The sequence below is a fragment of the Eptatretus burgeri genome, chromosome 8 (assembly GCF_056783735.1).
Source record: "Eptatretus burgeri isolate ZD-2024b chromosome 8, Ebu_testis_v1, whole genome shotgun sequence".
Taxonomy (NCBI): domain Eukaryota; kingdom Metazoa; phylum Chordata; class Myxini; order Myxiniformes; family Myxinidae; genus Eptatretus; species Eptatretus burgeri.
Genome location: NC_140968.1, coordinates 68,297,996 through 68,310,564, shown reverse-complemented (window position 1 = coordinate 68,310,564; position 12,569 = coordinate 68,297,996). Strand labels below are relative to the sequence as shown.

General features: G+C 43.2%; 1 protein-coding gene and 1 long non-coding RNA gene across 6 annotated transcripts in view; one reads left to right on the top strand and one right to left on the bottom strand.

The window, feature by feature from the left end:
* The window catches only part of LOC147021956 (uncharacterized), a 45,170-nt gene extending 38,231 nt beyond the window's left edge, over positions 1–6,939 (bottom strand). Inside the window, exon 1 of the long non-coding RNA XR_015061020.1 lies at positions 6,788–6,939. This is a non-coding gene — a long non-coding RNA (uncharacterized LOC147021956). The remainder of the gene's footprint in view (positions 1–6,787) is intronic.
* Positions 6,623–12,569, top strand: part of ARID3A (AT-rich interaction domain 3A) — a 196,781-nt gene continuing 190,834 nt past the window's right edge. For 4 of the 5 annotated variants that reach the window (XM_085892426.1, XM_085892422.1, XM_085892421.1 and 1 more), the window contains exons 1-2: positions 6,623–6,748; positions 9,193–10,028. In XM_085892426.1, coding sequence (XP_085748552.1) covers positions 9,243–10,028 — 786 coding nt within the window. In that variant the 5' untranslated portion in view covers positions 6,623–6,748; positions 9,193–9,242. The remainder of the gene's footprint in view (positions 6,749–9,192; positions 10,029–12,569) is intronic. The other variant, XM_085892425.1, reaches the window with a different exon arrangement.

Sequence of the window (12,569 nt, the reverse complement as noted above, 5' to 3'; positions counted from 1 at the left end):
TGTAAATATATAGTACCATACTGTGATAAATATACTTTCAACTCAATTAGTAGTTACATTCAATTCAATGAGGTGTTAGTAAGAACGTGTTAAATGAGGTGGTGTTTAAGACGGTAAACTTCCTAATGTTTTTTTTTTTTTTACAGTCTTTCAGGGATTTACAAGGAAATTTTGCACAGAAGGAGGCCATTTGGCCCATCATGCCTACACCACACCAATAGCAGATTTTAAATAAATCCGTCAATACCCCTTCCTTTCGTGTGCAGCCTTTTGGCTGCTACACTAGTACTCATTTCGCCGAACCCAGAAGGATGACAGGCTGAATCAACCCCCTGGTGTTCATTCAGTGGCAAACGGGGCTTGAACTCAGGACCCAAGGATCCCAAGCCACCACCCTAACCACTAAGCCAACACCAGGTTGACCCTTTAAAACCCTAATCCTATTTCAATTGAATGATGTTTGAACACTGTGGAATACAAATCACCTTCTTGCCACTTCCAAGAACGTCCAGTTTAGCAGAACTTGGGACAATATATTATGCCATTTTATGTCATCTCGACCAATTCACTGTTGGGGAATATTGAAATTCAACCAAAATCTCAGCTTGTTGGAAATATAGATAGTGCTCGGAAACGCAAAGCAAGAGTTGAAAAGATCCCACGTCCTTTTCCTCAAGACTGCACAGGGTAACGTGTTCGATGTAAGTTAAAAGTTATGAGTTTAGGTTGTGTCGCATCATGGAGGTTTCCCAAGCTTGGATTAAAGATTTATTTCTGTGACAGTTGTTTGACTCTGCTGTTTCATTATTACCCCGCACACGTGAAGTGAAAAGCGGGGTTTAGCAATTGGTTCATAACTGTCCATCTGTCTGTAATCAATTTATCCATCAATCCATCGGGACCATACTCTGTACAAAGCGTCAGTGCTGCCGGAGCAGTCTCCTGGAATGGGTCGCCACTCTGATGCGAGATACTTAAATGGCTCAATCATCCCAGCAAGCCAGTACTCATTTTGTCGACCTCAGAAGGATGACAGGCTGAGTCAACCCCACCTGGTATTAATTCAACAGAAAAAAGTGGGATTTCAACTCAGGACCCGAGGATCCCAAGCCCATCACCCTAACCATTAAGTCATATGAGCCGAGATACCGACAGAGGTTATGTTTTTCATTTGAGCCTAGATATTGACAGTGTCTGTCTGTTTGTTTGTTCTGACAAAAATTAAATATTTCCATTAGATCTTGATCTGTCTTGTTTGTTTGTATACATGTAGGTATTGTTTGTTTGTCTGTGAGTGTGATAACTCATGAATGCTTTCAGCTATCTTTGTCAAACTTTACCAGAGGATTCTGAAGGCCAAAAGTGAGGCTCTCAATGTTTTTTGAATGTATATGTCAAAGGTCAAGGTGACAGTGACGTAATTTGCATAAAACAGTATATTGGTTGGTTGCATGCATTATTACTTACGAAATCTAAAGATTTCGAAAGTATATTGATGACTTCCGTCCTCTGTTTGTGTGTTTGCTTGTAGGCATGATAACTCGAGAACGGAAGAAGCTACCAATGTCAAATTACACCACGTAATTCAGGAGGGTGATGGCTAGCGCTGATTAGATTTTGGTCAAAATCGGTCAAAGGTCAAGGTCACAGTGAGATCAAACATTCGATTTTTGATGGTTTGGTACAGAATCATCGTAGAAACTTCTGGTTTGCGTCGCTACCTTCTCGAGAGACAGCTTTTATGAGACAAGGTCAGAGGTCAAGTTGACGATTTCGTAAATACCAGTCTATGACTGCTTGTTACTTATGAAATCTTAAGATTTCGTAAGTATATGTTGACTTCCGTCCTCTGTTTGTTACTTACGAAATCTAAAGATTTCATAAGTATATTGATGACTTCCGTTTCTGTTTGTTTGTAGGCACGATAACTCGAGAACAGAAGAAGCTACCAATGTCAAATTACACCAAGTGATTCAGGAGGGTGGTGGCAAGCGCTGATTAGATTTTGGTCAAAATCGGTCAAAGGTCAAGGTCACAGTGAGGTCAAACAACCAAAACATTCGATTTTTGATGGTTTGGTACAGAATCATCGTAGAAACTTCTAGTTTGCGTCGCTACATTCTCTCGAGACAGCTTTTATTAGACAAGGTCAGAGGTCAAGTTGACGATTTCGTAAGTACCAGTCTATGACTGCTTGTTTGTTTGTTTGTAGGCACGATAACTCGAGAACAGAAGAAGCTACCAATGTCAAATTACACCACGTAATTCAGGAGGGTGATGGCTCGTGCTGATTAGATTTTGGTCAAAATCGGTCAAAGGTCAAGGTCACAGTGAGGTCAAACATAATTCCGTAAACTCATGTGGAGAAATGGAGTATTTTTGTTTCGCTCGACGTTACAAGTTCGTTTTAACTTCAATTTTAATTTTGTCTTCGGTTTTTGCGATCGCTTAGGACGCTTAAAACTTGGTTGTCGAAATTCTGGTAAAAATCGGATGTTTTGGAGACGTTTTAAGATTGTATAAAAAATATTTCATTCGCCGCGTCACAGGTCGTCACGTGATTCAGTGCGCTCGAGCAGACCTGTCGTTGAGTCACAAATGGTTTTGCGTGTGCGCGCTGACGGTGTTTTCGATAAAGATGGTGTTTAAAAGTCATTTTTTATCCCAATAAAGGTTATCGTCGCATGCCTGACTTGATGAGCCGTCGGATTATGTAAAGATTGTTGGTGGATGGCCGAATATTACGGTTTTGTGACTTTGATAAAATAATATTAAATAATTGCGTGGAGAAATGGAGATTTTTGCTTCGCTCGACGTTACGAGTTCGTTTTAACTTCGATTTTAATTTTGTCTTCGGTTTTTGCGATCGCTTAGGACGCTTAAAACTTGGTTGTCGAAATTCTGGTAAAAATCGGATGTTTTGGAGACGTTTTAAGATTGTATAAAAAATATTTAACTCGCCGCGTCACGGGTCGTCACGTGGTGCAGTGCACTTGAGCAGAGGCAGCGTTGATCACGTAATGGGTTTCCGTGTGTGCGCTGACGGTGTTTTCGATAAAGATGGTGTTTAAAAGTCATTTTATCCCAATAAAGGTTATCGTCGCATGCCTGATTCACTTAGCCGTCGGATTATGTAAAGATTGTTGGTGGATGGCCGAATATTACGGTTTTGTGACTTTGATAAAATAATATAAAATAATTGCGTGGAGAAATGGAGATTTTTGCTTCGGTCGACGTTACGATTTTTGATTGTTTGGTGCAGAATAATCGTAGAAACTTCTGGTTTGCGTCGCTACCTTCTCTCGAGACAGCTTTTATTAGATATGGTCAGAGGTCAAGTTGACGATTTCGTAAGTACCAGTCTATGACTGCTTGTTTGTTTGTCCGGTCGTCTACAGCCCAAACGGCTAGACCAGTCGTTCTTAAATTTTTACACCTGATAGGCAATCCACCTGAGACAGTCCGTGTCCAAACCTCATCTTAATCAGACTAAACGTCATGACGTGATGTCACACAAGGTGAAAACACATTTTTGGACATAACTCAGTGACCTGAAGTCGCCACGACTTCCGGTTGATGCCAAATTAAACTTCATTCAAATATCTCAATGATTACTAAATGCATCTTATTACAAATTACGCTTAGTTTTCGCAAGCGTATGACGTCAAAGTTTTGCCTCTTGACGTCATTTAAAAAAATATATATTTACGCTCGTGTGCAGCCGAAACTACTGAAGCAATCGTTCTCAAAATTTAACACGATCAAATCACGTCATAATCGCACTTAACATCATGACGCTACGTCAAAAAAAAGGTGAAAACAAGCTTTTGAACATAACTCAGTAACCGGAAGTCGTAGCGACTTCCTGTTGATGCCAAAACAAACTTCAATGGAATATCTAAATGTTTTAAAATGCATGTTAGTACAAATTATGCAGAGTTTTCGCAAGCGTATGACGTCAAAGTTTTTAGCTGTTGACGTGATTTAAAAAAATTCTATTCGTTCTACAGGTCACAATTCTTAACCGATTTGGATGAAATTTTAACAGCTGATATAAATCCACGGTGCAAAAAGATGTGACTTTTGGTGATGTTCAAGATCAGGATCTGGATTCTGCATCACTTTATATTATCGCCCATTATAAACCAATGGGGAATTTTGTGAATTACACATACCTATTTCTCAAACAGTTTTGCACTTATTATATTGAAACTTATCCTGTCTATTTATGCATGTAATATTAACATGTGTACAAAGTTTGATCGAAATTGACCCAAGGTCAAGGTCAGGGTCACCCAAAACAATAAAAACACACAAATAAAATACATATTTTTGTTTAACAACAAATTTCAAACCTGATAACGGGATCGTAAAGCTGGTTGAAAAGCAATGTTCCGAGGTATTTTCAAATATTTTCTACGATCAGAATGAAGGCAACAAGCACCGATGATAAGTTGTTGAATGTCACATGGTGGCTTTAAATGAGTTGTGAAAATTTTCAATCTGCTGCCGTTACCATGACAACGCGCCTGATAATTGTCATTTGTGACGTCTCGTCATTTTATTAATGTACGAACAAATAAACACCACACATTCCATGACATTACAGCTTGGACCACCACATGGAAAGGTCAACTAATTCGCCAAGTGTCGTGCTTAGCACGATTTTTCATTTGTTTGTTTGTCTGTCTGTGAACAGGATATCTCAAAAAGTTGTGGACGGATTCACACAAAACTTGGTGAATGAGTTGGGTCGGTGACAAAGACAAGCCGATTCGATTTTGGTCAAGGTCCGGATGCAGATCCGGCCTATCAATGGAATACAAAACGTAAACTGTTCAGCCTGATGTAGGAATGCGCTCTACCAAGTGCCCTTGTAGTTTTAATCTTGCCTCGCCTCGGGGCTTCCAGGTGAATACTTGGTATTTCAGCCAGATTCGGATCCTCATTTGATTACTCTTATCGTTTTGTGCATTCGGAATTTGAGTGCCACGTTGCTGTACCTTTGATTACACCCTCTTGCTTCGAGTTCCAGATTGTTCTTCACACGTTCGTTGCCTGAGTTTATATAGAATTAGAATAGCAATAATCCTGGGATTTCTGATTTGTGCAACTTCAAAACACCTGTCCCTTTGATCAATGCCGACCCTGCAAGGCCCGCATGTAATGGCTTAAATTACTGTCTGCTTATTCTGGCCTGTACTGAGGACGTTGAGAAGTAGGAAGTGTTTAGTTGTTCTTCATTTGACTCGTTCACAACTGGCTACTCCATGTGGACATTGAGGGAGTGGTGAAAGGCATACCTTGAGCTCAGGATAAGTCCACTCCCCCCCTTCCCCCCAATAAAAACAGGCGTGCGCACACACACACACACACACACACACACACACACACACACACACACACACACACACACACACACACACACACACACACACACACACACACACACACACACACACTTTGAAAGGTGAGGAACAAATGATAACTTTAAGGACTGGGAGTATAAATCAGTTTGTTGTTAATTTGCTTTGCTGAGAGAGGGAAGGTGATACAGGAGTGGTGGGGGTCGAGGGGTGGGGGTGATAAAGAGGTGAAGGATGGCATTAACAACGTGCGGGAGAGGGGAGGAGGTTATTACCGTGGCGGAAGGATAAACAGGTACAATTAGAGAGTAGGTGAGCGACGGGGAGAGAGAGAGGGAGAGAGGGAGAGAGGGAGAGAGGGAGAGAGGGAGAGAGGGAGAGAGGGAGAGAGGGAGAGAGGGAGAGAGGGAGAGAGGGAGAGAGGGAGAGAGGGAGAGAGGGAGAGAGGGAGAGAGGGAGAGAGGGAGAGAGGGAGAGAGGGAGAGAGGGAGAGAGGGAGAGAGAGAGAGAGAGAGAGAGAGAGAGAGAGAGAGAGAGAGAGAGAGAGAGAGAGAGAGAGAGAGAGAGAGAGAGAGAGAGAGAGAGAGAGAGAGAGAGAGAGAGAGGAGGGGGGGGAAGGGAGAGGAGAGAGAGAGAGAGAGAGAGAGAGAGAGAGAGAGAGAGAGAGAGAGAGAGAGAGAGAGAGAGAGAGAGAGAGAGAGAGAGACAAACAGACAGACAGACAGACAGAGAGACACAGAGACAGAGACAGAGAGAGAGATATGGATGGCGTAAAAAGCTTGAGCTGCAAGTTTGTTTCACTTTCGAAGAAGTTCCAGGTAGATCCCCAGCAAGACCCAAAGTCAAGTTTCAGGTTTTGGGAGAATTTATTTTTATTCAAACACAACACTTTAATATTGAATATAGTGTAGCCACACGACCATGTACCCCACACACACAGCCTGTACCTTTACCTCTCCCCTCCTCCAGAATAATCACCTCCGCTCTCCTCCCCCGCTTCACCTTATCTCGACCCGTCGCTCACTCTGTCTAATTGCACCTGTCTGTTCCAGACAGGTGCAATTAGAGAACGAGTGAGCGACGGCTGGAGATGCGGTAGAGGAAAGAGCGATATATAAATATGTGGAGGCAGAGTAGATGGACAGCCGGTAGGGGGAGGGACACACGGGGCGTTGGCGAGCAGCGAGGGGCGTGCGAAGAAGGCAGAGGGAGGACCGCGGGCAGAGCAGGGAGGTTGGGGGTGGGGGGAGGACGGGGGGGGACACAGAGGGTCGGGACAGGGGGACAGAGCCAGAGAGAGTGACCCGGGCAGGCGGCCGCGATAGGCAGCGAGCCGCGGTCCGAGCCCGAGTCGCGACGACACGCGCTCCGGGCTCTTCCCGGTAAGGAGTGGACGATGTCGTCCGTCTGTGTCTCTTTACCTGCTCACTCGGGCTGTCTGAGATCCGGACGACTGTCGCTCGCTCGTTTTGTCCGTCTTTCTCTCGTCGCTGTCTCCTCACCGTTTCCCGTGGATACACCCGATTACGCACGTCCCTATCCCTAGGTGTTGTGTACCCGCCTTCCCGTCCATCCGAACACTCCTAATAATGTCTCTTCTTACAATCGTCTTAATTTTCCTCTTTTAACCTCGCACCTCCAGCTCTCCCGTCTCCGACCTTCGGCCGACGCTGCTCGTGTCCAACCCGACGCTCGGTTGTCTTCCTCATGCTCGTCTTCGTGTGTCCAGCGCATGTCTATCTCCGTCTCATGTCTATCTATCTGCGTCTCTGTCCGTCTCGTCTATGTGTGTGTGTGTGTGTGTGTGTGTATACGTGTTTGTGTCACACCACTCCGCCCTATGTATAAAACATCACTGTCTGTCTTTGTCTCTTATTGTCTTTGTATTTGTTTTTCTCCTGATACTTGTTCATGTTTGACAGGTGCAAGGGAGAGTGTTACATTATTTTTTTTTAAGTCGATACAAACATTAATAACAACAATAATCATAATGATGACAACGACAACATTAACAGGACAGACAAAATTGTCAATATCGTAAGTGGTGGTTGTGTCGCAACCATTCACAATTCGAATCAGGGACCTTTGTCCAAGGAAGCGAACACAGTGAGCGGATATCCTACAGACAAAGAAGCAGACTGTACACACGCTTCGGTAGACAATGACGGAATGATGCACATCCACATAGACAAAGCACGGATATTTGGGTAATAATTGTCTATCCCAGTTAAACTGGTTTAATATACGTTTGGTTGTGGTCAAGTGGTTTGAGTGTTGCTCTGCGATGTAAACGTTTCATTGGAACTTCAATGAGTGCAAGACCATCTCCCCCTGGTGACATAAAACACTATAATAATTGAATGTGATGTTGGTTCCATCCCATCCGTTTTGTTGCAAAATGTTTGGATATTTCTCTGGACAAAAATCGTCTGGGTGTTTCGAATTATTAGACCTGGTTTTAGATCGTTTGTCCGATGTTTTAGTTTGTAAATATACATGTCGTTAAATTTGGAAAACTTCAAAAAAATATTTTATTTGTCTTTTGTCTGCACGACGTATCAGCGGCAGCAGTGCGGTGGGAAGTACACTTGGTGGTGGTCTAAATAATGGCCGTCTGTCCCTGTCGAACAAATTAATTAATGATGATATTGACAACAACAATTTTTGACACACTCAGATTTCTTGCTTTTTGATGAAAACTAATTTTAGAAAAAGTTTTTGTTTTTGGCATAGAATTGTGATTTAAAGTTGCTTTTGAAACTTTTCTTTGTCTCTTTATGTCCCCCTCCACCGATTACGAATCAATGACACACACATACATACATACATATATACGTTTGACATTTGCTTCGATTTGCAGTTACACTACATCATGTAAAGTGTACAACAGCCGATGCAAGTTCATGATAATAATTATGATAGTACTGTAGTTATATCTGTCCATCATGTGGGGTGATAAGCAATATCGAGGTCAAGGCTCAGATAGTGAAACAATCTGAGGGATTATTTTTTTCAAAATAAAAATAAAAAACAGATCTATAAATAGGATTTTAAAAGTTCTTAAAGGTTTTTCTTCAAAAGTTGGATCAAACTACTCAAAAAAGTATCTCATCTTTTGATGCGTTTCCCGAATGCACTAATCTGGGAAGATACAATGAAGAGAGAAAAAGTTCAAAAGTCATTCTTGAAAAATTGAGTTGTTTATGATTTTTCATCACAAAGCATTAGTGTAGACAAGTCTGTGCAGATAGCCTTCCTCGTCAGCAAATCTTGTCCGTTTTTCCATTCTACTGCAGAACCGTTGAGCCTGGAGTATATACCGGGACGTCTGTGGCTCGTTTATGTATCGCTTAGGAATTCTCTGCGCGTCATTTAAGAAAAGCATGCTCAATAAATATCCCATTCCTAAATCGTGTAATATTATGCTGTTGCTTGCCCTGTACATTAGATATTTCTCTACTTTATGTTCTCATAGTTTGTCAACAAGTTTGCCAGTTTGAGGTTATCACCTCATCTCATGAATGGCCTGATGATGGGTTCAGATTTGCTGTTCAGAAAACCAGCAAAGGTTTCATCAAGCCCACTGGCAAAATGATTGTTTATCAAACCCTTTGCATTAATGCGAAATTTGAATTTCAAATTTTCATTTTGAACAAACCAACAGCTTCCAACGCTGTTGTAGTTGTATCATATGGGGAGAAGTGAAAATGTCCTGAGTTTAAGGAATGGCGATTAAATTCTCACACGATTCCTCTGTTCTATGGGATTTGGCTGATCTTTTGTCCAACTTGCTTCTTACCCCCTCCACTCACTCCACATTCCCTAGCTGGGGCTGCAAGGGCCCCGGGGGCTGAGCCAGCCGGGCCACGAACTGGCATGCGGCTGGAGGCCGTCATGGAGAACCTGCAGAGGCAACAGCAGGCCCGGCTGGAGCTGATTGAGGAGCAAGAGAGACTGGAACGAGGACGGGAGCTACGAGAAGAGCGGGAGAGGTTGGAACGAGGTCGAGAGCTTCAGCTTTTCCATGCGCATCAACTCGCTGCCGCCGCTGCTGCTGCGCAACAGCAGCAGCAGCAGCAGCAGGCAGCACTGCGCGCTGCACTAGCTGGACCTGGCTTGGGACCTGGTGGTCCAGCAGGAGGGAGACTTGAACTTCAGCGAGGGGGGGTGGCCGACAGCAGCGAAGGAGAGTCGGACAATGATGCTCCTGGGGAATTTGCTTTCAGTCGTTTCTTGCCACGGCCAATTGGCGTAAGTCCTGTTGCCATGGTGAAAGCAGCAGCAGCAGCTGCTGCTGCAGCTGCTGCTGCTGCTGCCGCTGCTGCAGGAGACTTTCCTGAAGACAGGGCAATGACTGTAGAAGATGATGAGGAAGAGGAGGAAGAAGTTGAAAGAGAATGCATGCCAGATGAGGAAGAGGATGAGGAAGGGATGGAGGAAGGAGATTATCCGGCCGATAGAGCAGGAGTTGCTGGGGTTGGAGTTGTGGTGGGTGCTGGTGCTGGAGTCCTGGAGAAAGCTGGGCCAGTTCTTCCAACTGCAACTGTTTCTCATCAGGGCCAGGCTACTACTGTAGAAGCATCAGGCCCTAGTATGTCACCATCCGACCTTCCTCATCCTTCCCAGGCCCAGGATTGGACATATGAAGAGCAATTCAAGCAGGTGGGTCCCGGCGGCAAGAATAAATAATATTAAATGTCGTGAAGAGGTGGAAGGGGGGCATATTGAAACAGCTCAGAGAAAATAGCTTCTGGGAAAGAAAAGAATTCTCTTACAAGTTAAAGCCAAGTCGTATTTAAAGTAGTCGTGTCAAGCAGTCAGTCAGTAATTTTGAGGAGACTTATTGGGGAGACTTCACTGGATTCAAACTCTTTATCCTCACATTTCTGGAGTACTGTTCCATTGCACTGTGGTTTGATTCTGCTTGCCTATTGCATCTCCACTGGACATATATTTATTACTTCTGTACTGATGTTGATATGATGTGTGATGGCTTAATGCTTGTCAAAATATTGTGGTTTTCCATCTGTTTGTCTTTTTATTTTTCTGCAGCTATAACATCCAGTGACATTGTTCGGATATGCATGCTTTGGGTAGTTTACGAAGGCATTCAGCATTTGTGTTATTAAACATAAATACAAAGTCATAATCTCTTATTGCATGACTCAGACTATGAAATGACTCACAAGGTGCTTACACAACAAAGCATCATCATAATTACCAGGCCTAATATGAAAAAGTCTGACAGGTGGGCAGAGAGGTACAATTACCTTTGAACTGTCTAGATTGTGTTCGATTCCCACTGAACTATAAACTGTTGGATTGGTGCTTGGTAGGCAGGCCTTGTGTCGATGTGTGAGCCGTTCCTCGGATGGACGTTGCCCGAGTGTCCTTCCTGTTGACTGGCATTTGTCGGTGCACTTTAATGAGCTCTCGGTGTCTTTTGCACAAAATAGGCAAGTTATCGCCGGCACTTTGGCCAAGTTACAAATTCCTTCCCTGACTACTGGGAAGGCAATGCCGCCGGGCAGAGAATTAGAAGAGCTAGGAAAGCTCACATTCTATACGTTTCTCATTCATGAAGCACCTTATGATGTTCTCAAAATTAAATGTGTTCCTTTTAAGACTCAAAATGAAGTCCGCTCATTTTGAGGATGTTGTAGAGGTCATGGTGCCATGAGTGAGGATGCCATGGATATTGGTGCTAATGTGTGTGATGAGGATGATGTACACCATGGTGCTTTATGTGAAGATGATTTAGGTCATGGTGTCATGTGAGGGTGCGATAGGTCACGGCGCTTTGTGCGAGGACGATTTAGGTCACAGAGTTACATGAGGATGCTCTTCTTGATTGGTTACATGATAAAACATTTTCCCCTGTTTTTCAGGCAGCTTGATCATTCAACCTGTTAACATGCATACTCTGTCAGGTTTCAATGAATTGCATTTGCTGTTTCCACCACTTTATAACATCCAAGCTGATGACATCATCCAAGTTGTGATGTATTGCGTGGAACTTACCTGGGTGTGGCTTCGCATTGTGCAGCGTTGTGAGAAATACAGAATACTTTATTAATTAATTTTCCCAATGACAAACAACCGGATTGGAAATCGAGACTTTCATAGTAATTATTTGAGCTACAACTGCTACAGGCCCAACGTGTGATTTAGTTTTGTGACTGTGCAACCACTGGGGAAATCTTTGTAAAGACGTCATTATGTGTGAAGAAACACAAATTATTTCAGAACAGTTTGAGACTTTCACTTGTTTGGGTTGCCATCTTACCTTGCCTTTCCCGACAGGGGCATCTTGCCTCATCGTACACCGCTGTTTAGAGATGGTGGGATGCTACAATTGTATTTTGCATACCACAGATGTACTTTCTTTGCCGAGTGTCACGGGTGTGCCAATTTGAAAATTATGATGAAAAACAATGTTTTTGTTATAGTTCTTTAAAAAAAATCATTTATTTTGCTTTGACATAATCAGGCTTTAAGCTCTTTCTTCTGTCAGCTTTGAAAAAGAATTGAGGGATTTAAGGACCAACTAAGAATGTGAACTGGTACAATATGTACATTAGGCAAGGTTGGTAGATCCCCGGCCCTCTCGGCAGGTGGTAGTGAACAAGATTGTTTTTTGTTTTTTTAAACCAACAATGCAGCTGAAGAGCAGCATAAAAATTCTACCTGAATTATCTCATTTCCCGAAGCTCTGAATCCAAATCCTTATGAATGCTACCTTCAAGCAGCCTTGAACCCACATGCTCAAACATGAGAATTCAATGTCCTTCCCAGGTAACTCATGATGCCTGTTGCTGCACACCTTAAAAGCTGCACCGACAGCGAGCAAAATTCACTCCGGCATCTTTGGCCACCTGGGTTATCACGAGGCCACTGCATACCAAAGGTTTTCATCTTCTTAAAATGCTGAAAAGCCGAATAACCAATATGCAGATCAAATGCTGATAATCCTCACTATAATGGAAAGACTGGTGTGTGTGTGTGTGTGTCTGTGTGTCTGTGTGTTGCGCTACTCCTACAGTTCTGGGCCGATTACATCTAAACTTGCTGCATAGGATCAGCATGATCCAAATTAGTGCAAAGGGGTGTTTTTGTTTTTGCAGGTGGTCTTGGGGGGGGGTGGGGAAGAGGTGGGGTGGGCAGGGGAGGGGGACACAAATTCTCCATGTAAATGTGTATTGT